The sequence below is a fragment of the Oncorhynchus kisutch genome, linkage group LG24 (genome assembly GCF_002021735.2).
Source record: "Oncorhynchus kisutch isolate 150728-3 linkage group LG24, Okis_V2, whole genome shotgun sequence".
Classification (NCBI taxonomy): domain Eukaryota; kingdom Metazoa; phylum Chordata; class Actinopteri; order Salmoniformes; family Salmonidae; genus Oncorhynchus; species Oncorhynchus kisutch.
The window spans coordinates 22,655,818-22,683,102 of record NC_034197.2 but is presented as its reverse complement, the minus strand read 5'-3'; the positions used below and the strand labels follow the sequence as shown (position 1 = coordinate 22,683,102).

The following is a 27,285-nucleotide window of genomic DNA, read 5'->3' as shown; positions in this document are numbered from 1 at the left end:
TTTAAATGTTTCTCTGATATATATGACACTGTTATAGATCCGTCTCCCCTTACAGCCCTTTTTGGAGTACTGCCCATGGGTACCCCCCTATCAAGAATCCAGTCTGACACTGTTGCTTATACAACTCTTTTAGCTAGACGGCTAATACTACAGAACTGGAAGATGGCAGCTCCCCCATCTTATAAATATTGGGTGAGGGATGTGTTGTGCTCTCTGAAACTAGAAAAATTTCAATTCAATTCACGTGGGAACCCCAAACTGTTTAATGAGGCTTGGGCTCCATTCCGGTCTTACTTTAAACAGTCCATTCTCTGATGGCACTCCTATTAAAACCAAAATAAGTCTGTATTTGACACCCCTATGACTTAAGGGTTGGAAGAGCTTTTCTTTGTGTTTTGTTGGGGGGGCATTAAGGTTGATGTGTTTATTGATTGTGACCTGTGGATGCCTTGTTCATCTTACCCGGGCAGAGACTGAAGTGTGAGCTTGTTTTTCCCAGTTATTTTTATTTTTACATTTTGTTCACGCCTACATAAAATGATTATTATTCATTTTTTTATTTTAAAGCATTGTAAACTTTTTATTTTTGGTCCAGTGGATGGTTGGTCTGTGGCCATGACTCTCTGTGAGTGGTTGCATTTCTCCACCCTTATCCCTTGACTGTTTACAGGAACAATGGTGAGGTGTTTGCTCTGTCCCTGTACTATAGATTGCCCTTTAACCTTTGTAGCCTTCTGCCTGGTGTGTTTAACTTGTATGGTATCTTTAAAGACATTTTTTGAATGTATTATTTCTATTTTCTAGTTGAGTATATTATTTATATTGCTTTGTGTTGTGTGTGTGTGTGTGTCTGTGTGTGTGTGTGTGTGTGTGTGTGTGTGTGTGTGTGTGTGTGTGTGTGTGTGTGTGTGTGTGTGTGTGTGTGTGTGTGTGTGTGTGTGTGTGTGTGTGTGTGTCTGTGTGTGTGTGTGTGTGTGTGTGTCTGTGTGTGTGTGTGTGTGTGTGTGTGTGTGTGTGTGTGTGTGTGTGTGTGTGTGTGTGTGTGTGTGTGTGTGTGTGTGTGTGTAAAACTTAATAAACAGTGTTTAAAAAACAACAACATATTAATAGACAAATATCAGCTTCGGCAAATTTTTAAAAAATAATTTAGAACAGTATCTTGCAGGATTCAATAGTTGGAATTGTAAGATTTGTTGCCCTGTCCAATTCTCTGTGTTTGTCATTATAATGGAATCCAGAAAGGACAAAACCCTGTCCAGCCTGCCGGCCAAACCCTCCCCTTACCCGGACGACACTTGGCCAATTGTGCGCTACCCAATGGGTCTGTGGGTCACGGCCGGCAGCGACAGAGCCTGGAATCGAACCCAGAATCTCAAAGTGGCACAGCGAGCACTGTGATGCAGTGCCATAGACCACTGCACCACTCGAGAGGCCCCATTGCAAGAAACTTGAACACAAGTATTATCAGATTAACTGTTTTGTGCAGATAATTATCATACTCAAGTTACAAATGCTGGTAAACACTCAAATACATTGTTTTTTATCACCAAAGAAGTGCACTGGGCCTGTATTAGCGGACTGGTATAGACGTCTTCAGTGTGGGCAAAAAAACATGTCTGCACTGTGGTCAGATCAATATAGAGGAGTGGACCACAGTATTGCTCTCTGTCTTAAGAGCAATCGCTGTTCTGAGTCCACCAGCAAATGAGAAATAGGAATATAATTTGTGGCTTTGCTAATCACACTTAAGAGAAAGAAAAACTGAACACTACTACTTGAAATGAACTATTTAACAGCTTGGCAGCTCTTGCAGGGAGGCTTTTATGCTTCATAGTTTTAAGAGGCTTACTTCTCGAAGTATACTGTAGTAGTGGTCCTGGGCCGCCACTCAGTCCCATTGTTATGGGAACATCATTGCTATGTGTGCCGGCTCCCCAGATGTGTTGTAGAAAGAAGCGTTATATCTCTTGATCTGGTAGCAGTCTGCCGATAGACAGTACTACTTTCTCCTCTGAGACCAACAGACTTAATCACAGTGAAGTCGTGTTGTCACTCTTGTCCTTATCCACAGAATCACAGTGGAGATGAACATGAAATGTGGGAGTGATGTTCTACTCTTGTCACATTCTTCAGTTCCTACTCTCTGTAGCCCCTTCACTTTCTCTCTCTTGTTTTTCTGATTTGTTTTGCAGAAGAAAGAATGGCTCTGTCTGAACTGCCAGACCCAGCGACTGATGTCTGGAGGGGTCCGGGATCCCTCTCCTGTATCTCATCCGTCTCCAAAGCACCAACCAATGGGTTCTCCACGCCACCAGGCACAGGCCAGTCAGCAGCCTGTTCAGCAGCCTCCCTTCCAAAAATTCACCAATCAGCAACAGGAAGGGCCGAGACAGATGCAGCCGCAGCAGCAGAAGCCCCAGACAGCCCTGGGGAGCGGACCTTTTGAACCAACTGCAGCGAAGCAACCTGGAGACACAAAGGCCCCTGTCCAGGCCACACCTACACCTGCAATCGAGCCCCTGAAACAACCAAAGGCCATGGAAGAGACTACACCAAAACCAGAGAAGTTGGTGGAACCCGCCATAGACACCAAACCGACTCAGAAGAAGGGAGAGCCAATCACACCAATAAAAGAGATAAAGAAGTCAAGATATGATGTAAGTAACCTTTTAGGTGTCCCATAAATTCATTTTGATAAGGCTGTGTTGTTATATATTAAAGCAAGATGTTGGTTGTAGGACATTCAGTGGATTTGAAATGGGATAATGTATTGCTAGTTTATAGCCACAGTATAGCAATTGATTAGAAAATGGGTTCCAATCTTTTCTGTGCCTTCCCTCTTCCTCTGCAGCTTGTTATTGACATCTATAAAATAATGCTGATGAAGCAGGCGCCAGCCAGAGCACTGACGAATTTACTCCACACAGAGAAAATTTATGTTTTTCATTGTAGCCATCGCTCCTCTTGAAATGTGAAGCATTAAGATTGGTACAACCATGAATATGCAAAACCATCAAGGCCTTAGTTCGTGGTTCTGAATTAGTGCTGATGCGAATACCAAAGTGCTCCACTCTAATCATCACTGCTCTCTAATGTTCACTGTGAGTATGGGTGGAATTCTATGAGGAGCAGAACATTACGAATAAAATGGTTAAAATAGTCATTGCATAAGATCATTTTGGAGGTTTTCAGGTCTTTTTCAGGTCTTTTTCCTGGTCTGATGTATTGTTTTTGGCTGATTTCTTATGTCTTACTTATTAGATATTTTGTCTCTCTCTGTCTATCCCCTTAGGAGACCAAGAACAGCACTCAGGACCTGTCGCGGAGCCCCCAGAGCCTGAGCGACACGGGCTACTCCTCCGACGGCATCTCCAGCTCCCACAGCGAGATTATTGGTCTCATCCAGGAGGAGGAGATGAAGCTGAGCGAGAGGGGCATCAGCGAGCGTGGCAGCCCCCCCAGCCCCTCCGAGATCACCAAGCTGGAGAGCTCCATGAGGCCCCTGCTGGAGTGCAAGACCGTGCCAGTTGAGGAGAGGGAGCGCGAAAGGGGCCGAGGCCGGCACCACCGAGAGCAGAGACCCCGGTCGCTGTCCATCACCCCGGAGGCCTATGACTCTGATGAGGAGCTGGAGGACATTGTGGAAGAGGAGGAGGAGGACGGAGGAGACTGGGAGTCCAAACAGGAGCACAAGAACAGTGCCGCTCCCAAAGAGGAGAAGAAAGTGGCCGAGCCGGAGCCGATGACAGATGAGGAGTTCATGAGGAGGCAGATCATGGAGATGAGCGCTGACGAGGACAACGAGGAAGAGGAGGAGGACATGGAGGAGGAGGACATGGAGGAGGACGAAGGCTACGGCTACCAAAAACCTAAAAAAACACACAAGCACATCTCAGAGTTGACGAAAGAGAAGCGCCGCCTCTCTCACCAGTCCAGCAGCTTTGAGGAGGACACCAAAAGCTCCAGCGACATCTACAAATGTTCTGCGGAGGAAGGAGAGGAGGGCGGTCTGGGGGGCCTGCGCCGCTTCAAGACAATCGAGCTCAACAACACCAACAGCTACAGCCGCGACATGGAGCTCAACAACGAGAACGACCTCAGCCTGGACCGAGAGCCCGAGTTGGAGATGGAGAGCCTGACGGGGTCTCCCGAGGAGCGCTCAAGGGGTGAGTACTCCTCCACCCTGCCACCCACCACCTCCAGCTACAACTCTGGCACCTCCCCCACCTCCATCTCCTCCATGGAGGAAGACAGCGACAGCAGTCCCAGTCGCAGGCAGAGACTGGAGGACGCCAAGCAGCAGAGGAAGGCCCGCCACCGCTCCCACGGCCCCCTGTTGCCCACCATTGAGGACTCCTCGGAGGAGGACGAGCTGAGAGAGGAGGAAGAGCTGCTGCGGGAGCAGGAGAAGATGAGGGACCTGGAGCAACAGAGGATTCGCAGCACGGCCAGGAAGACCAAAAGAGATAAGGAGGAGCTGAGGGCCCAGAGACGCAGGGAGAGATCCAAGACGCCCCCCAGCAACCTCTCCCCCATCGAGGATGCCTCCCCTACTGAGGAGCTGCGACAAGCTGCGGAGATGGAGGAGCTCCATCGATCCTCTGCCTCAGAATACTCCCCCCAGAGCCTTGACTCAGAGGCTGAGGGATACGAGTCTAAACTCTACAAGTCTGGCAGCGAGTATAACTTGCCCACGTTCATGTCTCTGTACTCTCCTACTGAGAAGTCGTCGACAACTTCAACCACCACCGCGCCTTCCAGCAGCAAGCCCCTGAAGAGTGCTGAGGAGGTGTATGAGGAAATGATGAGGAAAGCCGAGTTGCTGCAGAAACAACAGAAACAGCAACAGCAGCAGCAACAAGGGAGACACAACAGTGCATATGAGGACGACACGAATGGCCAACAGTATGAGGATGAGTATGAGTATGAGCAGGCTGAGACTAGCTATGAAAACGAGGCGGCAGAGACAGGAGGCATCTACGAAGAGATCCGCCAGACCTCCCAAAACATCACTAAGATGCATCAATCATCAGCCCTGGAGTTACAGCAGCAGGCAGACGAGCAGGTGGAAATAGACGACAGTACCTATCCAGATAAGCAGCTTTTAGATACAGGGTCGGCCTTCGCTAAGCTGCTTGAGCAGACCAATGACCTGTTGACTCCTGGCAACAGCCCCACTCAGCTCTCTGCACCTGTGACTTTCTCTGAGGCTGGAGGAAGGATCCCTGATGTACGGGTGACACAACACTACTCCAAAGATGTCCATAAAGCCGGGATGAAGAGCCAGACAGGTAAAAATGGCATTACTCCAGTGGCGGCCGCCACCACAATTGCAGCCTACGGGGTTTATTCCCGGGATGCAGTGACCATCCCTCACACAAGCACTAGTCAAACGATGACGACCACCCAATCCATCATGTATGGTCGACAAACTGGAGGACCTGCCACTTCAACCACAACCATCTCAAATGTGTGCAGCAAGATAGCGGAGATAACACAGGCTTACAGCCAGAGAGAGGTAGTAGCGAGGAGGGTGGCCGAGAGCCGAGGGGTCCAAGCTAGAGAGAGTGCGACATCTTCAGAGCATGTCATCGAGCCCCACTCGACAAAGATGTACTCGTACTACAAGAGCTCCAGCCCCCCTCTGTCTCCCTCTGCCTCGCCCACCGAGAGCCCAAGTCGCTCACCCTCCAGGAGGGCCGAGATATCCACTCAGACATTCAGCCCAGGCATAGGGGCTCTGTCAGCTGGCTCGGGGCCCACCTCCCCAGTGATGGCCCAGGGGACACAGACATCTCAAAGGGCCATATCCCCACGTCTCTTGAGACAGCAATCCTCCCAGCATGCCCCCTACATGGTCGCAAGCTTGGAGCCCACAAGCTCTGCCAAACCAATGACAGTCAACACCGCCACGTCACCTTTATCCTCGCCCACCAGATTCACCCGACAGTCGACATTTGACAGCTACTCTCCACAGGCCAGTCCGCCAGACACCCCTCCATACCACCAGTCTCCTCAGCACAGCTTCTATAGGATGCAGAAGGTGGAGAAGGTCAGTGTTGGAACCAGCATGGTCACCACAGCTAGCACCTACAGCCGTGGTTCCATGTCTATGGACAACATCTCTCTCTGCAGGTTCTCCAGCATCCCGGGGACCTCGAGTGTCGAGCCGGGCCAGATGATCCATGGTGGGAGTGTGGTGGATCTGAGAACAGTAGATCTGAGAACAGCCACTAACGCAGCTCCCATTTTAATGACTGCCCATGGCATGGATCTTACCTCCCTGGCCACAGAAACACGCAAATACACCAGCGGGATTGAGGGGAGCCACCCCTCCACTATCATCCAGCCCCTCATCATGAACCTGAACACCCAGCAGCAGCCCCACGTAATAGTATCCACTGCAACCACGATGAGCGTCACGGTGGCCGCCTCCATGTTCATATCGCAGCCCCAACAGCCCATGGTCTATGGGGACCCTCTACAAAACAGAGTTGACCTCGGTCAGGGCATGGGCTCAGCCATGTGCCTGTCACAGAACCAACCACCTCCCACTGACCCATCTATCCCCAAGATCGACGCCAAGCTGGAGGACCTGAGCATCCAGCAGCAGCAGCTTCTCCAGCAGCAGCAAAAGCTCCAACAGCAACAGCAGCTCTTGGAGCATCAGCTCCAGCAACACCACCAGATGCAGCAGCAGTCCTCCGTAGCTCGGTTCAACCTACCAGGCCAGATGACGCTGCTCAAGAAAGACCTTCTGGTCAGCCAAACCAGCAATACCCCAGCCGTGGTCAGTACTATATCCCCTGCCATTGCCCCTGATATCTACGGCACTGGAGATCCCCTGGAGCTGAAGAGCAAACCAACCCCAGCAGGTGTGATGCACCTGGCTGGGGGTGGGCCTCATGGCATGATGGTCCAAATGGATGGGGCCCCACAGGGAGGACCAGTGACCCAGCTGGTGAAGACAGAGGAGGGCCAGGATGCCGTGGACCTCACAGGGGGGCAGATCAAAGCTGAGAACCAACCAGCTTGCTGTGATGTCGTGTACCGCCTCCCATTTGGAGGTAGTTGCGTTGGTGGACCATTTTCCCAAAAGCCAAATGTTGATGAGAATGTGGCCACTCAAGAGCCAAGACCACACTCTGTGCCACCACTCTCTTATGAGTCGGACCAGGAGGGCCAGTATCAGGAGTTTTCTATGGACGGGCATAAAGCCTACACATTACCGTTCCCTGGCCGGCTACAGCCCTCGATGTCTGACACCAACCTAGCAGAGGCCGGACTCCAGTCCTATCACTCCAAGATGGACCCACACTTCCAGACCTCTGGAGAGCTGGCTGTGGACCTCAGCACCATGAAACACACCTATGAGGGTGGATTCCTCGGACTGGGCATGCAGTATGGCTCCTACACTGACCTACGCCATGGAGGTGATATCACTGCTACTGCCCTGCCCATACGCAGATTCAACTCCCTGTCAAACATCAGCTCTGACTACGGCTACTCCCCCCGAGACCTCGCTAACTTCCAGGAGTCCAACCTGGCCCAGTACAGTGCCACCACTGCCAGAGAGATCAGTCGAATGTGCGCTGCCCTCAACTCAATGGACCGCTATGGGAGCAACCCAGAGCTTATGCAATACGGTGTAGGCAGAGGAACAGGTCCAGGTGGCAGGCTTAACTCTATGAGACAAAATATGCTCTATGGACCTGACGGGAAGCCAATCTCTCACACCCAAGCGCTCACCAACATGATCAATGCCAGGCAAGCCAGCCTCCGAGCCATGTACCCGTCTGCCATGAGGTCTGCTGATGGGATGACCTATTCTACCATCAACACACCCATCGCCTCCACCTTGCCAATCACTACCCAGCCTGCCTCAGTGCTGCGCCCACTATTAAGTGGAGTGTACAGGCCTTTACCCACAGCCAATATGACACCTGTGCCTCTGGCCAGCCTCACCAGGATGCCTGTGAACCCACGGATGCCTATGTCTGGACAGGCCCCATACCTTTATCCGGCTCCCAACGTCTTCCCATCTACGACGTCGACCCCTGTGAGCATGCCTGCCGCCGTCAACACCACTCAGGATGCCCCAATCTTCCTAGGGAAGCCCTCTGTAACATCAAGTGGATCTGATCCCCCATATCAATCTCCTGTTGCCCATACATCAGCCTCAGTGAGCTTGCCAAAGGAGTACGAGCAGCAGCCCATAAACCTGTCCCAGGCTCACCTCCACACTCAGGCCCCAGGGCAGCCCCAGGTCCAGCCTCAGAACCAACCCCCAGCTCAGCCACAGCACATGCAAACTCAATTCCACCCACAGGGCCAGCATCCACCCCAGAGCCAGCCACCTCCGGCCCATGCTTACCCCCCAACACAAAGCTACACTGGGCCCCAGAGCAGCACCCTGCCCCATCACCCAACCCCACCCTCCAGCGGCCCTGTCAACCCGGAGACCGAGACCGAGGAGGAGAGGATGCACCGCCAGCAGGAGCAGCTTCTGCAAATGGAGCGGGAACGCGTGGAGTTGGAGAAGCTGCGTCAGCTGCGTCTGCAGGAGGAGCTGGAGAGAGAGCGCATGGAGCTGCAGCGGCATCGTGAGAAAGAGCAGATGCTGGTGCACAGGGAGATCCAGGAGCTGCAGACCATCAAGGAGCAGGTCCTGCAGCAGCAGCAGGCTGAGAGGGAGAACCAGCTGGTGATGCAGAAGGAGCAGTTGGCCCAGCAGAAAGCCCAGCTTGACCAGATCCAGTCGCTGCAGCAGCAGCTCCAGCAGCAGCTCGAGGAGCAGAAGCGGCAAAAGACTGCTGCAGCTGCTGCTGCTGCAGCCACCGCAGCCGCTCAGTTGGACCAGAGCGGCCAGATGCTGCAGCCCTACGGAAACCAAATGGGTTTCAGGTCCCTGCCCAACTCCTCCTCAGACATGTGTCTAAGGAACAACGAGGAGCAGATGGAGACCAGGACCAACATGAGAAAGCAGAACTCCACCTCCATGCCCCGACTGAGGGATGGAATGGAGGGCGAGAGCGTTGAGTTTTACGGAGCCCGGAGGATCGTGGACAGTTGTGTTCAGACAGACGAAGAGGACGGTGAGGAGAGGTACATCATGTCTAGGCGCAGACGCAACAGGCGCAGCGTGGACCGTAGCGTCCAAACCGACGACGAGGAGGAGAAAGTGGAGTGGGAGCAGCCTGTGAGACGCAGACGCTCACGCTTCTCCAGGCACTCGGATCCCGGGGCCGACCACAAGACTGATGCAGCCTCCAAGACGGCCGCCTCATCCAGCATCGCCATTCAGACCATTCGAGACTGCTCCTGCCAGACCGAAACAGACCAGCTGGGGAAGGTGTCCCCGGCCATCCACGTCACTTTGCCAGACCCGAACAAAGTGGAGATCGTCCACTACATCTCAGGCCCTGAAAGGACCCAGAAAGGCCAAAGCCTAGCCTGCCAAACAGATGTGGAGGCCCAGTCTCAGGGCGTGGTGGTGCCACAGCTCAGCGTGCCCACCACTATCAACCCCTACTCCACGGGTATCCAGCTGGTTGCCTCTGCCGACCCGCGGCAGCAGCAGAACAGGAGGAGGTCTGACCCCATGGAGATCAGCTACCAGACCCAGACCCAGCCCATGAACCACCTCCACAACGAGTCCCTCTCCAGCCTGATCCGTCAGCCCCCCAAGTCCCCCCAGGTGCTCTACTCCCCTGTGTCCCCCGTCTCCCCCCACCGCCTGCTGGAGACCTCCCTCTCCAGCTGCGGGCTGAACAAGGCCCATGTCACTCCCCAGCAGAAGGCCTACACAGCCGAGTCACCCCAGCGCCTCCCCAGCATGCCCCGCCCTATTAAGAACACACAGAGGTCCATGTCTGACCCCAAGTTGCTGAGCCTCACCACTGACGAGCACACTAAGGCCAGGCTAAACCTGTACCAGCAGCAAGCTCTTCAGAGCCAGGTAGGTCACAAGGTCAATCCTTTGATCCTCAACAGCTATTTCTGTACACATGCAGAGACTGAAAGAGAGCAAAGAGTCTTATTTCAATCGTAGCATCACATAGACAGTTGTCTTTTTAATGTTGAGTATGAAGCCTACTGTAGTACAGTATGTATCGAATTGACAGACTGATATTAAAATGTGGCCCCATAAACATACAGTGCATTCACATACAATGCTATATACTATACATAAAACACACAAGACAATTTACACACATTTAACACTGACAGATCTCTAGTTTTAAAAAACACAGTTGAGGCATGTCCTCCAACATCTTACTAACTTCCTAAGTGAACCCTATCAAAGTATCTCTACATTAAAGTTGATATTTTTGGCAAGAAATCGTTAAAATCATTACAGGCGAAACCTGACAATGATACCTCCATTCATCCAATACTAACTCCAACTGTTTGTTACTCTTGCTTAAATGGCAAATTGACGTTTGTCCCCCCTATATACAGATTACTATGAAGGGAAGAAAATGCCGAACGAATTCTGAAATTTAAGTGAACCGTCCGCCGTATTTGTGAATAATGCTTTCTTTTGTGATTTGTATTATTATTAATTTATTTATTTGCACACAATAACATACAAAACAGTATGATAAGAATTTAAAAGGCAAACGGAAGCGTGTGCAGGACAGGGTAAAAAAACTGAGAGGCTTGTAAGGCACCTCCCTCTTTCAAATATGTGTTAAACCATAGAAAACAAGTATCCAGATTTTTAAGACCAATTAATAAATCATTTGAGATTTACACAAAGAAAAAGGAAAAAATGATAATTTGGGATGATGATGCATTATTAAAATGACAGATGGGCAGTGACAGATAGGCAGGAAACTATTGGGATGAGTCATTGAGTGGAATATCCAGTAGATATTTTTCATTTTGAATTTGAAGGAGTTGTTGAAGGAGTTGTTGCAGTGTTTGAGGGGGTCAGGGAGACTTTAACAGAAAATGATTGACCTCTGTAATGTGGGTGATGGCGAACTGACCTAATCTTATACGGAAAAAAAGTTGTGTGGAATTCAGTGGCAGTTCTTTTAGAGTAATGATGAACCTGAGTATTATATTTGAATAGCATTTGAAAAGAAACAGGGAGTAGATTAATTTTGAATTGAAGACAAACAAACAGACTTGAAATTGTTTGATTTCATAAATATTGAGGATTTGAAGGCGATGAATACGTGGAGTCAGAACTGGCACAACTGTCAGAACTGGCACGACTGTCAGAACTGGCACGACTATCAGAACTGGCACAACTGTCAGAACTGGCACGACTGAATATAGCTTGTCTCTATAAGACCTCCAATCTTATTGGGTATTAATTGGGCTTATTTGATACCCTACTAGAATTTCTGAAGAGAGGTGTATGGTTGTAAAACATTTACTGAGATGATGTAGAACTGCTGTGGGAGAATCTTCATGAGTTTGTCATAGTTAACCAGTAATGTTGCTGACAGTCATTAACTATTACACACTCACATTGTATCTATCTTCCCCAACCTTTCTGGAGACTGTGACTGTGATTCATTTAACCCCCAATGGAAATCCAAGTTTAATTACCACAATTAAACAATTATGAAGTCATTAACTATTACACACTCACATTGTGTTGCCTACACAGTTGTGCCATGGCTGAGGTTGTAACATAATAGAGAAATGTTAGTGGACATGTTAGATTATAGACATTTGTATTACTTTGCACTGCAAAGTAACTGAAGCAATACCATTTAAGCTAGCAAACATATTGATATTTACCGAGCTTCAGTTTACAGCAATTTGTTTATTGCTCTTCTCTTTTGCACAGGCACCTTAAGACATGTACAATCACACCATAAGAATATACGTTGTTTTTAGTATCGTCCTTGAGAATCAATAAATATCTATGTCACATGTGCAGTGCTTTGTTGTGCTAGCTAACCCTAACCCCCTGCTCTCACGGCCCTGTCCCGTCTCACTGCAGCTTGCTGCCCTGCAGCAGAGCGCTCTGAGGAAGGTGAAGAGGACCCTGCCCAGCCCCCCTCCAGAGGAGAGCCACCTCCCCACCATCACCCCGGCCCTGCCCGCTGTGCCCTCCCTGAGGGCCGGGTCCAGGCCAGGTCTGGCAGCCAAAGCCAGCCTGCTGAAGGACCTCACCCACGAGCTGAAGGCAGTGGAGCAGGAGTCCACCAAGCTCCGCAAGCAGCAGCAGGAGCTGGAGGAGGAGGAGAAGGAGATTGATGCCAAGCTGCGCTACCTGGAGCTGGGCATTCATCAGCGCAAGGAAACCCTGGTGAAGGAGAGGGAGAGGAGGGATATGGCCTACCTGCGCTGCATGGGCGACCCTCGAGACTACATGTCAGACAGCGAGCTGAATAACCTGCGGCTGGCGGCGGCGGTAGCTTCCTACGAGAGCAACGGGGTGCTGACCAGACCCAGCACAGCACCACTGAGCCAGTACACCAGTGACCTCAACACAGCCGCCCAGTTCCCTCCCATCTCCTCCTTCGTCTCCTTCCAGTCATACCACCCCCAGAGCCAGCCAGCTCCAGCACCCCAGCCTGGCACCCCTTACCAGACCGCAGCCTTCAACCAGCCCCCCTACCCTTCAGTGTCCCAGGCAGCAGCTCTTCCCCAGCCCACCCCCCTGCAGACCCAACATCTTCCCCCATCCTACCAGACCCAGGGGTCTTTCCCCTCCCACACATACCCCCAGAGCCAGCCCCCTTACCCGACAGAGCAGGGGGTGCAGCCACTTCTCCAGCAACAGCAACAGCCAGGCCACCAGGGGTTCCAGCCTGCCCAGCCTGGCCAACCTCCGTACCCCACCCACACCTCTCCATACCCCAGCCAGCTGTCCTACCCAGCTGGCCCTAGCCAGACCACTCCCTACCAGCCCCAGGCAGACATCCTCACTGTTCATCAGAGACCCAGACAGACCTCTCTGGCTGACCTGGAGCACAAGATGCCCACTAACTATGAGGTCATAAGCAACCCCACTGTAGTGGTGACCACCACAGCCCAAGATGCCATCTACTCCTCCTCCAGTGGGGCGCCCCCATACGGACAGTATACTGGTGGTACCCCTATGACCAACACTTATGGGCCATACTCTTCTACAGTCTCTAGTACCTATGGCCAGTACACCACGACAGTTGCCAACACATACGGGCAGCAGTACACTTCCACCCTGGCCAGTACATACGGCCAGTATACCACTACCACAGCTAACACCTACGGCTACACCAACACTACAGCCAGCTCATACGGCCAGTACACCACCACAGTGGCCAACAGCTACGGCCACGGCACTCCATCTGACCGTCTGCACTCGGTTGACAGCCCATCCACCTATGCACAGGACGGTCTCTACGGCCCAGCCAGCCTGGAGCAGAACATCCCAAGGAACTACGTCATGTGCGACGACATCAGTGAGCTGACAAAGGACGGCCTGGGCGGCATGGCGGCAGACATGCATCGAAGCGACGGTCATGGTGGACGCTACATGGGGGAGAGCGGCCCGGCGAGAGGAGGGAGTTCCTACGGCAGGCCGGAGGACGAGCTGAGCAGGGAGGAAGACCCGTACGAACACCATGGCAGGGGTAAGAGCAGCTACCACCCACGAGGGTCAGATACATATGGCCGAGTAGTGGGCAGCAGCAGCACTAGCATGGGTGGGGGATCATCCTATTACTATGATGACTACACCAAACACGGCGCACAGCGCACCGGGGTCCAGAAGCACGCCTCCAAGATCCTGGCTCCGGCCGTCATGTCCTCCAAGCGCAGCAAGCACCGCAAGCAAGGCATGGAGCAGAAGATCTCCAAGTTCTCCCCCATCGAGGAGGCACGTGACGTGGAGGCTGACCTGGCCTCCTACACCATGAGCACATCTGGCGGTGGCAGCTGCACTGTAGTGTCCCGGGCCAGGAAGCTGCAGGACGACATGGCCTACAGCCTGAGGAAGAGTGCCTATGAGCAGAAGAGATACTCCTATCCCGAGGAGGACGAGCGCATGTACTACACCTCGGGCCGTTCACGCTCCACAGGCTATGGCATGGACAAGATCTCGTCCCGGGACTATGCCGGCTACCGCAGCCGCTCCTATGAGAGAGATGGGGACAGGGATCGCTCGTCGTACAGGGCGGGATACAGCCGGGGCAGACCCCCCATGCGCTCCCAGTATTCGGAGGAGGAGAGCCTGCTGAGCTCCATGGGTGTTCATGTGCGGGCCTCCTCCCTGGGCCCAGAGCTGTACGACAGCCGTAGTAATCAGTATTATGGCCAGTACGGCTCCAGCCACTCCCTGCCTGATGTGCAGGACCACATGAGAGACTTGCCCCGGACTCACGTCTACAAACCAGACGATTCTTACATTATAGACGATATGCATTGCGCTGTTTCGGACAGCGAAGGTAAATGGGTGCTGAATGCCAGTCTCTGCCCACGTATAAACGTCCCCCACCCACCCACAGATAAGGCTAGATGAGAGAAAGACAGAGAGTCGTTGCATGATTTCCTGGTGTTGCGTCTTGAGGGCTATACTGGCAGTTCTCGTCCCGACTGACTGCTGTCTGTGCTGTCCCCCTGTGCCAAATCTGCATGATCCGCGTGTCCAGTTTCTTCACTTTGTTCGTCACTTTCTCTCGCATGTTCTTCTGAGGTGCATCATTTTCTTTTACACAATGTTGTTGTTGTCTTGTAAAAGTTAGGTTTTGTTTACTTGTTGTGATTAACTTATCAGTGTTTTACATTTGTTGTCTTTTTTATGTGTGCCGTGTTTTCATAAAATGCATGGGTGTAAATATCGACTTCTCTTCTTTTTTTGTTTCTCTCCTTCCCGTTCTTCTTTTGCATGGCCTCAGTCTGCATGCCTCTGTCGCCGTCGGACTTGGAGATTGACTGTGATCTGCTCTTGGTTTCCAAAGCCTACAATCTTGGCCAAGAGGAGACAGACTGGTTTGAGAAGCCCAGGGACCTGCGCTCCGGCTCCCGTCACTACGGCAGTGGAGGCCACTCCTCGTCCGGCCGCAGCCGCCATGTCAAGCACACCTACCATGACTACGACGAGCCCCCAGAGGAGGACCTGTGGCCCCAGGACGAGTATGGCCAAGCCCGTCACTCCTCCTCCTCGCGGGACCACCGCCCCCATGGCAGCAGCAGCTCCGGGAGACACCCCTCTACGTCCCGCCACTCGGACGAGCCTCGCTCCTCTCGCTCCTCCAAGGGCCATCCCAAAGACCCGTCCATGCGCCACGACTCCCGCCAGTTGTCCTCGTCGGGAAAGAGGGGCGACTCCCGCTCCCAGGGGGGGTATCACTCGTCAGACTACTCCAGGGACCCGTCGGGCCACCACCACAGCCAGGGCCGCTCCTCCAAGTCCTCGTCCTCTCACGATGGGCGGACTTCCTCCAGGAAGCAGCAGGACCTCCAGGGCCACCCTTCTTCTACCTCCAGGGGCCAGGGCAGCTCTGGACGTGGGCAGGGCTCCACCAGTGGGCTTCCAGGCTCCAGGGGACAGGGTCCTACCTCCCAGCAGGACGGGCTGCAGCCAGGTCAACGCACCCAGCTGCAGCAGCAGCCCCAGACCTCGGCGGCACGGCAGACAGGCACCATCCCTGCAGGCACCACTCCTGGGGGCCAGCAGCCTCTGGGCCCGGGCCAAGCCCAGCAGGGTCTACAGGCCAAGCCTGGTCAGCTTGGTCCTGGTCAGGCCAGTCGCCAGCCACAGGCACTGGGGCAACTGCCATCAACTGTGGTGAGTACAGGATTATGACTTAGTACAGTACAAGTGAGGTTACAGTCAGTGACACTAGATTGGAAATGTATGAATTATAATGAGAATCACTGTAAATGTATGTAGATGATTATTTAACGCATTGACATCATTAGAGGTGTTTGGTGGCCTCTCTCCCTCTCCTCTTCCTCTCTCCATCTCCCTCGCCAACCCCTCTCTCCCTCTCCTCTTCCTCTCTCCATCTCCCTCGCCAACCCCTCTCTCCCTCTCCTCTTCCTCTCTCCATCTCCCTCGCCAACCCCTCTCTCCCTCTCCTCTTCCTCTCTCCATCTCCCTCGCCAACCCCTCTCCTCTCCTCTCCCTCTCTCCCTCTCCTCTTCCTCTCTCCATCTCCCTCGCCAACCCCTCTCTCCCTCTCCTCTTCCTCTCTCCATCTCCCTCGCCAACCCCTCTCTCCCTCTCCTCTTCCTCTCTCCATCTCCCTCGCCAACCCCTCTCTCCCTCTCCTCTTCCTCTCTCCATCTCCCTCGCCAACCCCTCTCTCTCTCTCCTCTTCCTCTCTCTTCTACCTCCCCCCATTTCTATCTTCCTCTCTCCATCTCCCTCGCCAACCCCTCTCTCCCTCTCCCTCTCCTCTTCCTCTCTCTTCTACCTCCCCCCATTTCTATCTTCCTCTCTCCATCTCCCTCGCCAACCCCTCTCTCCCTCTGTCTCTCTGATAAGGCCTAGCACATCACTCTGAGAGGAGGCTTTATTTCAGTGTGTGAAACCCTGTTGGAAGACCTTATCTAGTGTTGTGATTAGCACTGTGGCTGTAGATAGTGGCAGTGTAACAGCCTCTGTCTATTCCACTCAAATGGAGGAGAGAGATTCATCCCCCAAAATGTCTTCCGCTGCAAATCATTCTCAAACCTTCCATTCCCTGTTTGTTTTGTTATGCCTCTGAATACAGCACCTTTTTTATTATGTACAACACTACAGAATGTGCAAAGTCTTTCGGCTATGTGTTGTGTTTTACATATAATGCTGCACTGTAGGCCATAGAAATCCTGTATTATAGGAATTCTAGGCTCTTTATGCTGTAGCCTATACTGACGACATACCTGGTATTGCTTCAGATCTTTATATACATCTTTAGAGTATTTTGACACTTATATTGAGGCATTATGGAAATCAGAGGGGAATACAGGCAGCTGGGACAAACAGTGGGAGGATTGGACACAGAGTTTGTATGATTTTTGTTATGTGAAATGGAAATGCAGTTGTCAGGAAATCATATTCATTCAATCACATTCATCCTGACCCACATTGATTTGAACTGTCAACGGTGCCTATTCTCTCTGAATGGCCCATTGAGTGATTAAAAATCACTGATTAAAAATGCTAAATTGTGGAGCATTGCATCCATTCACAGGGTAGAATGAATGCAAAACAGGTCATGTGTGATTATTTGTCAAGCGTCCACAATGCTAAGCTAATTAGATATGTTATATTTTCTCCAATAACATGTTACAGAGATCATATTCCCAGTTTGTAAATCACGATGCATGTTTAGATGCACAGCTGGTTGGTTGGCAGGGAGGAAATGATCTCTGGCTAATAGCTAATACTCATCATTCTCAATATGTCTGTCAAATGACGTTTTGGCATGGGATATTACAGCAGGGGTCGCCATGATATAAGGCTAATCTTTGAGTGCATCAGAACAGAATAAATGGTATACAGTCAGTTTAACCATCCTCATCGCTCTGTCTCTCTCTTCCAACAGGCACCTGTCGCAAACACACCCCCTGTGACTGCCATAGGGGCCAAAGCTGTCATAGGAGGGGCAGCCCAGCCTGCAAAAACACCTCAACCCCCACTCACAGGAATAGGTAAGTATCCCTGCCTGCGTCCACACTGCTGCTGCTCTACCCACTGAACATTTCCCTGGGAGGGATTAGTACACTTGTACTCTCCTAGGCATTAGAACACGTGTCAAACTCAGTCCAAGGAGGGCCGAGTGTGTGCAGGTTTCCGTTCCTCCCTTGCACTTGATTGATGAATTAAGGTCACTAATTAGTAAGGAACTCGCCTCACCTGGTTGCCTAGGTCTTAATTGAAAGGAAAAAACAAAACCTGCAGACACTCGGGCCCTGCTTGGGATGAGTTTGACACCCTTGCATTAGACAGACAGACAGACAGACTGACAGACAGACGCACACATGCAAACGATCAGAGTGCTACATAATCAGGTATCACGGGTGTCCTGTTCAATCCCAGCGATTCATCCTGGCCCTGGGAAGCTGATGGATCATCTTAACTCAGGAAACAGAGGGAAGGTTCATTTCCATGTCATGTCTGGGTCTGTGTTCACATGCTCTAGTAGTCTATACAGTCCCATCACCTTCACCTCACTGACAGCTGCATAGACAGTTGTGTTGTGGAAATAGACACCAGGGTCAGAGTCAGTGTGTAAACCTGTGTGGCCTTTTAAGCACCACGGGATATCAGATTGAGGTGTAAATCTGATGCATTCATCTCCTGATAAATACGCTGGCTTCAGACTGTTGTGATAGTGTGCACGAAAACAGAGTACCCGCATCAACTGGATTATAAACAATGTCTTTCTAATTATCATCCCTCTTCCTCTTCCTCCCCTCTCCCTCCATCCTGTAGGCTCCAAGGCCGCCCCTAGACCCGGTGGCATTGGGAGCGCGGCAGCGGGTCAACCTGGGATGGAGGGGGAGAGTCTCCTCTCCAAGGTCCTACCAGGAAACCCTGCGGAGGCAGCAGGAAAACTAGGAGAAGGTGCCCTGCTGGAGTTCAGACTCCATGTTTTTACTCAGACTCTAATGCATTCTAATTGTTACAATGTGCTTAATCACACCTGTCTCTCTCTCTCTCTCTGTTTATCCATTTGTCTATCTATCTTCACCCATCAGCTATCTCCGGTTTCGGCAAGAAGTTCACCTCGTTGTGGTGAGGTGTTGAGATGAGGGTAAGTGTTCACCTGGCACTACCGGGTAGAAGGCCTTAACACAGCCTGGGAGATGACAGTGTGCTCAGCTATAGACAGAACCACTGTACCTCATGATATTCCTTTCCCTACTGTGTGTGGATGGTTCGGTTCTTTCCCCAAACCACTGTGTGCCATTTTTGGAGGTCTTAAGTGCACTTTGTGCAGGTTTGAGTGTCTCTCCTGAGTCCTGAACTAGGATTTTATAACAGCATGACAGCTCACCTCAGTAAGTAACAAGGAGGTGACTCACCATCGTTGGATTCCAGGTATCTGTAAATGTTATGGAGGATGTCGTGAGGCTTCGTACCAGAAAAACCTAGGAAGAACCCCGCTTTGTTTTACTGTGAGAGAGAGAGAGGGAGGGAGAAATACAGCGACCAAGAGAAGATATCTGAGCGCACTGGTGAGTCCAAAATCTCTATTTTCTGCTGAAAGCTCCCTCATTTTCAGAAAACTACATAGAAAACTACTTCGTAAAGTGGCTTCATTTTAGTGTAACTCTTAAAAACCTAAATTATTCTGAACTTGTAAACACATACAGTGTATATTTCAAATTGCAGCATTTTAAAATACAACTGGAAAAGATGAGAAAACCTGACATGAACGACCAGCTCAAGATTGATTGATCTTGGTTTTTCATTTCAGCCAATGAGGACAGGAATCAATGGATGCTGCATGTCCCAGGTCTACGCACACAATGGGAGAGAAACCATGCTGATTTCTCTGGCCGGCCAGACAGTAAGTAATGCACACAGACACATCGAACACAACTTAGATTAGATAAGGAAGGACAGTGTATACCTTAGTAATACACTAATGACACAATAATCATAACAACACAATGATCATTATTTACCAGTATGGTCAATTATGAAGTGATGATATGGTAAAGATATAGGTCACAGCAAAGGTAGATATTAGGTAAATCTCCATAATATGTTGCAGTTAAGTCGCTCCTGCTATTGTTTGCATATAGTAGGCCTATCCTGTTTACAGCAAAATAATACTGCACCTCGTGCTAACCCTGCCATGAACACTGACCTTTGACCTCTGTCAGCCTCTGCATGAGTAACAGCCATACTACTGTGACAGCAATACAGGCAGTGGAACTGCCAGCTCCAGGTCATGTTTCAATGGGAAACCAGGGCTAGAGAAGAGTGAGAAGGGCTCAATGTCCAATGTATGTAATACAACCCTCATGAAGAGTGTTGATCTTACCTCAGAGGGTTAATATAAGGCACATTAATATATAATTTATTAGAGATAGCATGTAATCTAGGGGAAATTCTACCTACATGTGTCTATGGCATTGTATCATTGTTTTTGGCAGTTAGCACCATTTGTTATCTTGTACCTCTTTTACCAGTTTATAGAGATTGTACAAAACAACCGATTTGGTGCTGGTATCTGTTTGCGCTGGTGTCTGTTTGTAACTGAACAGCAGACTTCTCTTGTGGCTCAACTGCAGTCCTTTTATATCACAAAGCATTAGAAGACACAACATGCTCTACCCTCAAACATGTATAGTTAGGGTACCTTCTGGCTAGGCCCCTGTTTTTAATAATGCAACCAGTTATCTGGTTATGAACTGGACTGATCATATTCACGCTCTCTGATTATAGATAGGCTCTTTGGCCAGTAACAGTATCCGTGGATGGATATGAGGTTCAGTGACAGGGTAATGTTTGCTATAAGATTATGTATCCATCAACCTCCCCCGGGACTGCTTCTTCCCCCCTCCCCAGCCAACATACAGTATAGATTATAGACCTCTCAACTCCTCACTGTTCCTCCACTAAATGTGCAGTTTGCTGTAACCATGTAACCATGTCAAATAAGCCACTAGGCCTAGCAGAAGTTTTAACGGGAGTTCAACCAGGGACTATGCTCCACCACATAATATACTACCTTCTCCTCTTTCTACCCCCGCCTCCTCCTCTTTTCTCTACCTTCTCCTCTCTCTACCTCCTTCTCCTCTCTCTACCTCCTCCTCCTCTCTCTACCTCCTCCTCCTCTCTCTACCTCCTCCTCCTCTCTCTACCTCCCCCTCCTCTCTCTACCTTCTCCTCTCTCTACCTCCTCCTCTTCTCTCTACCTCCTCCTCTTCTCTCTACCTCCTTCTCCTCTCTCTACCTCATCCTCTTTTCTCTTCCTTCTCCTCTCTCTACCTCATCCTCTTTTCTCTTCCTTCTCCTCTCTCTACCTCCTCCTCTTCTCTCTACCTTCTCCTCTCTCTACCTCCTCCTCTTCTCTCTACCTTCTCCTCTCTCTACCTCCTCCTCTTCTCTCAACCTTCTCCTCTCTCTACCTCTTCTTCTTCTCTCTACCTCCTCCTCTTCTCTCTACCTCATCCTCTTTTCTCTTCCTTCTCTCTCTACCTTCTCCTCTTTTCTCTTCCTTCTCCTCTCTACCTCATCCTCTTTTCTCTTCCTTCTCCTCTCTCTACCTCCTCCTCTTCTCTCTACCTTCTCCTCTCTCTACCTCCTCCTCTTCTCTCTACCTTCTCCTCTCTCTACCTCCTCTTCTTCTCTCTACCTTCTCCTCTCTCTACCTCCTCTTCTTCTCTCTACCTCCTCCTCTTCTCTCTACCTCCTTCTCCTCTCTCTACCTCATCCTCTTTTCTCTTCCTTCTCCTCTCTCTACCTCATCCTCTTTTCTCTTCCTTCTCCTCTCTCTACCTCCTCTTCTTCTCTCTACCTCCTCCTCTTCTCTCTACCTCCTCCTCTTTTCTCTTCCTTCTCCTCTCTCTACCTCCTACTCCTTCACTCTACCACTTCCTTTTCTTCTCTCTACCACCTCCTCCTCCTCCTTCTCTTCTCTCTAACTCTTCCTCCTCTTCTCTCTACCTCCTTTATCTCTACCTTCACATCCTCCCCTCCTATGGTGCCTAATAGACTTCACATCATGCAGTAGTAATGCATGACTGCTTTCCTACATTGAAAATGCCAGAGTAATTGACTAGGCTCAAGGCTAGAATGATGAATCCAAAACATACAGTGACATAATGGAGGAGAAAACAGTGCAACAGCAGCATTTGTTTATCTTTGTGACAGTGATCAAAGAGACTTTATGGTTGTTTAGAGAGAGCGTTCCTGATTGGTTAGAGAGAGCATTCCTGATTGGTTAGAGAGAGCGTTCCTGATTGGTTAGAGAGAGCGTTCCTGATTGGTTTTCATTGTGTTGTGAAGTTGTTCATTTTGAAGATCAGATCGGTGGTAATCAAACCCTGTATTTGTGCCAAGTTTACATGATCAGCTCTTCTGGAGAATAGTTGAGTCCTGATAAATGCAACTGCTTGGGACTGTTGTGACAGGGTGCACTAAACCAGAGCATGTGCTTTTCAGGGCTGATTCAAACAAACCATGTTGCATTGAGACTGTTTTCACCTGGACTGTTTTCACTGAGGTAGAAATGTAATGAATACAGCTAACGCATTCCCTGTTCTCCCTGTCAGTTAATGATGTCTGTTCCAAACAATATGTTTCTATCTGTTATCTGAACTTCCTGTAAGGTGACACCTGAACAGACCCCTAGTGCTTAAGATATTGAAGATAGCATTACTGAAGAGAGAGAGAGAGAGAGAGAGAGAGAGAGAGAGAGAGAGAGAGAGAGAGAGAGAGAGAGAGAGAGAGAGAGAGAGAGAGAGAGAGAGAGAGAGAGAGAGAGAGAGAGAGAGAGAGAGAGAGAGAGAGAGAGAGAGAGAGAGAGAGAGAGAGAGAGAGAGAGAGAGAGAGAGAGAAGTACAGCAGGAATCATGTTGTTATCTTAGTAAAGATGTTCCTGAAGCTAACATAATGTCTCCCTACTTTTCTCCTAGAGATGATTCATTTGAAACGAGTGTGTAACTGAGCCGTTATACATCGATAACATACTGTACATCCATCAGGTTGAGTTGTCAGCAATGGCAGTGTGCTGCCTGAGACAGAGACCCATGCTGTGCCTGTAGTGCATGGTGGTGCAGCCGGCCATATCATGATGAATAACCGCCTCATGTGGCCCCAGTCTGTCTGTCTCTCTCAGCATAGCATTCTCACATACAGACATTGGTGCTGCTAACTGAATGAATGGACTCTCATGTACCGTAGACCATCTTGCATCAAGCTACTGTATATCTGTGAAATGGAGTGTTCTGCAGTATTTATGCCAGATTCAGTGAGAGGCGACAGGCTTCCATGCGCTTATAATCACAATATTCACGAATTATTACTGTTACTATTTTGTTAAATACGTTTCACTGAGGATAAATTGAGTGTAATGTCATGGAGATGCAGTATAATTACACAACCTGCACTGACCTCAGTACAGTGTACAGTTCAGTCCTGCTTTTCCTCTGCTCTTCTGCCATCTATTGTTGAATCATAGAATTCCACTCTGTTCTAATCTTGTGTTCACATGCACATTGTAATGGAAGGGTTGATTTAGAAATCTCATCGCCACAGAATGATTTGTTCCTCTGTTATTCATTGGGGGTCCATTTTATTGATTTACTCTGTCATTTAGCCTGTAGTGAGCTACTCATAGGAAACTAGTCACATGACTTTGTTTTTCTTCTCCAGAACGGTTTGAGGCCCCCAGACTGCAATGCCCCCAGCCAAAGAACAAGGACACTGACACCTGAGCCTCCCTGAACACCTAAGCCATTGGATCACAAGCCCTGAGGATCCCTCCAGAGAGAGGCTAGCTGGATAGAGAGCCTGATCCCTGCCACTATCTGGGTCTTCATCACCAGGATGTCACTCCTCAAGGACCATCACCTCCCAAACAGCCATTATCCTTTGGGGAATGGACTCTATACTAAAGAATACTCCACCCAGCTGCTCTGTAGGAGGATGGGAAGGGGCCACAGTACTGTGACCCCGCAACACGCTAATGATGCTATCCTCTAGTCTGTGGGCTGTTGTGCTGCTGCCTGCTGGGGTTCGTAACAGACGTGGCCGTGGTGGCATGGTAGGATCCTTGATTCCGTAAACCTGTGCTCAGATTAAAAAACACACAGTCACACTCTCCTCTCATCTCTGAAAAAGAAAAGAGAAGAACAGGTTTTTCTGGTACTAAAGACCTCCTGTTTAATTTGGATGCTGATAATTTAGGAAAGAAGAAGAAAAGACAATAAGGATGACTAGGTTGACAGAAGCTAGGAGGAAGTCTCCACAGTTTGCTCAGTTCTTTTCTCTACATTCCAGAATGGAAAAAGGCCCCGTTTTTTTTAATGCTGACTCGTTCGTTCCATTTTTTCCCCTCTTGCGACGTGTCTAAGAAGTGTATTGTGGATTTAGGATTCGGAAATGCATGGACCTTTATATCCAAGACCTTACACTGTTCACCATTTCAGTCACAGAGGCCATAAGACATTGGTTAATAATAATAATGATAAAAAAATGAGAGTAAAAATGTATCCAAAAGAAGACGAGGAGGACACAACACTGAATCTGGCCACAGGATGGGAGAATCATCATTCGGGAGGTTTCGATTGCACCATGAGAGCCGAATGTGGCCAGGTTTGTTTTTTAGCCATTGCAAAGCCATTAATAAGAAAAAACATCCCCAGAACGTTTGGGTTCCTGGTGTTTCTGAACCTTCCCACAACGTTTGGGTGGTTGTTTTTTTTTACGACTCAGTTTTTTGTTCTCGTTCTGTATTTGCCTGATTTTCTGTTACAGGACAGTGGATTCGCCTTAATCATTCCATTCTTTTTTATTTAGAGTAAAGTTACATCTTATTTTTTTACTCCATGTTCTATCCATAAAGCTTATTTTAATTGCAGACTTTTTTATGTAATAATGATGTCCGCTGGGACACTGGCTGCGAGATTCATTTATATTTCAGGATTTTGTTTCACTTTTCAATTTGTAATCCTTTATATTGTGTATTTTCTCATACATTTGTGTGTTTATGGTGTCCATAATCATTGATTACGTTATTTATTGATGATTATTAATACTGAAAAAGCAATAGTATGTGGAAGAAAGTCAGTAAAGAGCACAATCTTGTGTCATTTTACAAATCGTTAGTCAGGAATGTGTTGCCTCTGTGCGATATTCTGCTATCACATCTTAACAGGGCCACACCTGGGTTGTATTCATTAGGCACCAAACAAAATTTAAAAAACTGACAAACAGGGAGGGACTACCTGACATTGTCCAATAAGAAAAGCTTGTTTTTGTTTTCCGTTGCAAAACGTATTGCTGCGGAGTGCTCTAATAAATACAACCTTGTAAATCCAGTCTGGTAGTTTGGTTCTGCCCAGTCAAGGCATTTCATATCTGCCCATTATGATACATGAGCACTGCAAGACAGCAGAGAGGCACTGAATACAAACCAGTGCAAATCACCATTGTATCTGACTTGAAGTAGTTTAGCATTCTTTTGTTGACTGTCATAATCATTGGGTTTTCATGTTTTCTGGCTTACTACAGCCTTTTAACATCCAAAACACCATCACAGGGAAAGAGAGACCCCTTACAGACATGGAGTACATATTGGCTATGTGTTTCAAACAGACTGAGGATGTTAGGTTGGAGAGACACCTACTCTGCACACACTCACATATGGCTGCGGGCAACAGTGATGTATGAGTTATGTGCGAGGTAGCAAAAGGTGTTTGGTGGAGTGTCAAAGATACAGCACAGTCGGTTGTTTTTTGTCTTTGTATTTGCGACCAAACTGCAAACCCAAAAATGTTGACGATTGTCACGGAAACCTCTCAGGTCAGTGTTCTTCCTGCTGTTCTTTGCAGTGCAGCGTGTGTAGTAGTGTTACTGGTGATACGCTCAGACGCTAGAGGCCTACTGATGGGAGCCCAAACGTGATGTATATTCTCTCTTTCTCTTTCTGTGGTTGCTGGAATCAAGCATGCTCTGGCAAAACCTCAGTAACAGTCACTTCTGTATCGTTACGTTCCTGATGTTTGTATGTGTGTGAGTACTGTATGCGTGTGTTTCTCACTATCCTACTAAAAAACAAACCATTATCTGGCAAATAAAACAAGTGTGTGGTCAACGGCAACTTTTACATTTCAAACGTTCTATGCAATGAATCATATTTGGGTGAAGTAAAAGAGGAAGAAACTGAATACCACTATCATTGTCATGGCTGAGACAAATACTGCTTCCTTTTAGCATTCCTGCTACAGAAATAGATTGACTTGTTTGTAAATAGCTACAATATGTGTACGTAAGGAATTTGATTAAATGTTTCTTTAAATTCTTTTTAGTGGCATGTTTCAGTCCCTTCACTGAAAATTGGAACCGGTTGCCAACTGGTTATCTACATAGGCACCCTAAAATGGCACACTATTCCAATTAGTGTACTATAGGCTGGCTATAGGGAATAAGGTGCCATTTTTCGATGCAGAATAGTGTCAATAAAGTCTGCCATCTTATTGCGTCAAGCATGGGTTGCTGGGCACAGCGAATGGTCATGTACGTACAGTGCTGAAGACCCCATTTTTGTTGGACGGCCACGGATTCCAATACTTGGCTGCTAGTTTGTGCACTTGTTATTCCATAGAATAGAATGAAGCTGCTAAAGACTTAAGCCAATTATATGAAGAGATTAAATATATAATTTATATAAATATGTAAAACAAATACTATATGATAAATATATATAACACATATTCGAGAAAGGACAGGCCCTTTTCATGATCGAAGGGAATGACCTGGTGTGTGTACACTGCCACTGCCTACTAACATACTATGATATTCAAGAAGTTTGAACGTTGATGGGAGGCTGCTTGTTTCCTTCCAGTGAGCCCACCGAAAACCATTGTAGGCTATACCCACTCACCATTCATTTGGCTTGAAAGGCTTTAGTGTGAAAATCCCTTAACCCACAACTTACTCAGTACAGTAACTGCTGTTTCAAGTATGGGCAATTATTTCAATGTAAAAAAGTGGAGTTATTTTTATAGCATACTTTAATGGAATATCTATACAGAAATATTATTGTATCATACAGATAGTCATTGGTACACTGGCGAAATCCCTATGAAGTTCATGGAATAGAATGATGATCATATCAATATTGTCCTACTGTTACAAAGGCCTCCTTACAGTAGATACGACTGGCATGGAAAGCACCTCACAGGCCGTTGGAACAAACTAGCGACAGATAAAGTCACTGTCAGTGACTGGATGATCAGATATGTAAATGAGATAGAGATAATAATGAAGTTGTAAAAAAAGAAGAGAATCAATACTGATCAAAATCCAATTATGACTTGTTTATGTTCGAAATAGTTTGTAACTGTGTTCAATCACTTTGCCTCAGGAAAGCACACACAAAATGCACCGTGGTGAAATTAAATGGGACGTTAATATGCATAGTAGTAAGGGCTTATTATTACAATACTGGTCAATCAAGAAAGCCATCTTATTACTGTCCCATCCAGTCCTACATCTACTCTGGATGGGCTTTGGACCACAGCATTTTGCCAGGGACAAATAAAACCCCCATGTCTTTTTTTTTACGTCAACCAAAAATTGTGCTTTTAAAGTAGCATAGCAACTGCGACTATCTGCCCTTGCTGTGGGTCCTTGTGGATGGCTATGCACAGCGAACAACA

The 27,285-nt window shown here is 48.7% G+C and overlaps 1 protein-coding gene across 1 annotated transcript in view; it reads left to right on the top strand.

The window, feature by feature from the left end:
• Positions 1 to 25,763, top strand: part of LOC109869714 (protein bassoon) — a 182,719-nt gene extending 156,956 nt beyond the window's left edge. Inside the window, exons 4-13 of the mRNA XM_031804218.1 lie at positions 2,193 to 2,657; positions 3,293 to 9,958; positions 11,966 to 14,396; positions 14,910 to 15,739; positions 17,487 to 17,592; positions 18,377 to 18,508; positions 18,643 to 18,698; positions 18,986 to 19,122; positions 19,365 to 19,457; positions 23,276 to 25,763. Of these exons, the coding sequence (XP_031660078.1) occupies positions 2,193 to 2,657; positions 3,293 to 9,958; positions 11,966 to 14,396; positions 14,910 to 15,739; positions 17,487 to 17,592; positions 18,377 to 18,508; positions 18,643 to 18,683 (10,671 nt within the window). The 3' untranslated portion in view covers positions 18,684 to 18,698; positions 18,986 to 19,122; positions 19,365 to 19,457; positions 23,276 to 25,763. The remainder of the gene's footprint in view (positions 1 to 2,192; positions 2,658 to 3,292; positions 9,959 to 11,965; positions 14,397 to 14,909; positions 15,740 to 17,486; positions 17,593 to 18,376; positions 18,509 to 18,642; positions 18,699 to 18,985; positions 19,123 to 19,364; positions 19,458 to 23,275) is intronic.
• Positions 25,764 to 27,285: the final 1,522 nt, after the last annotated feature.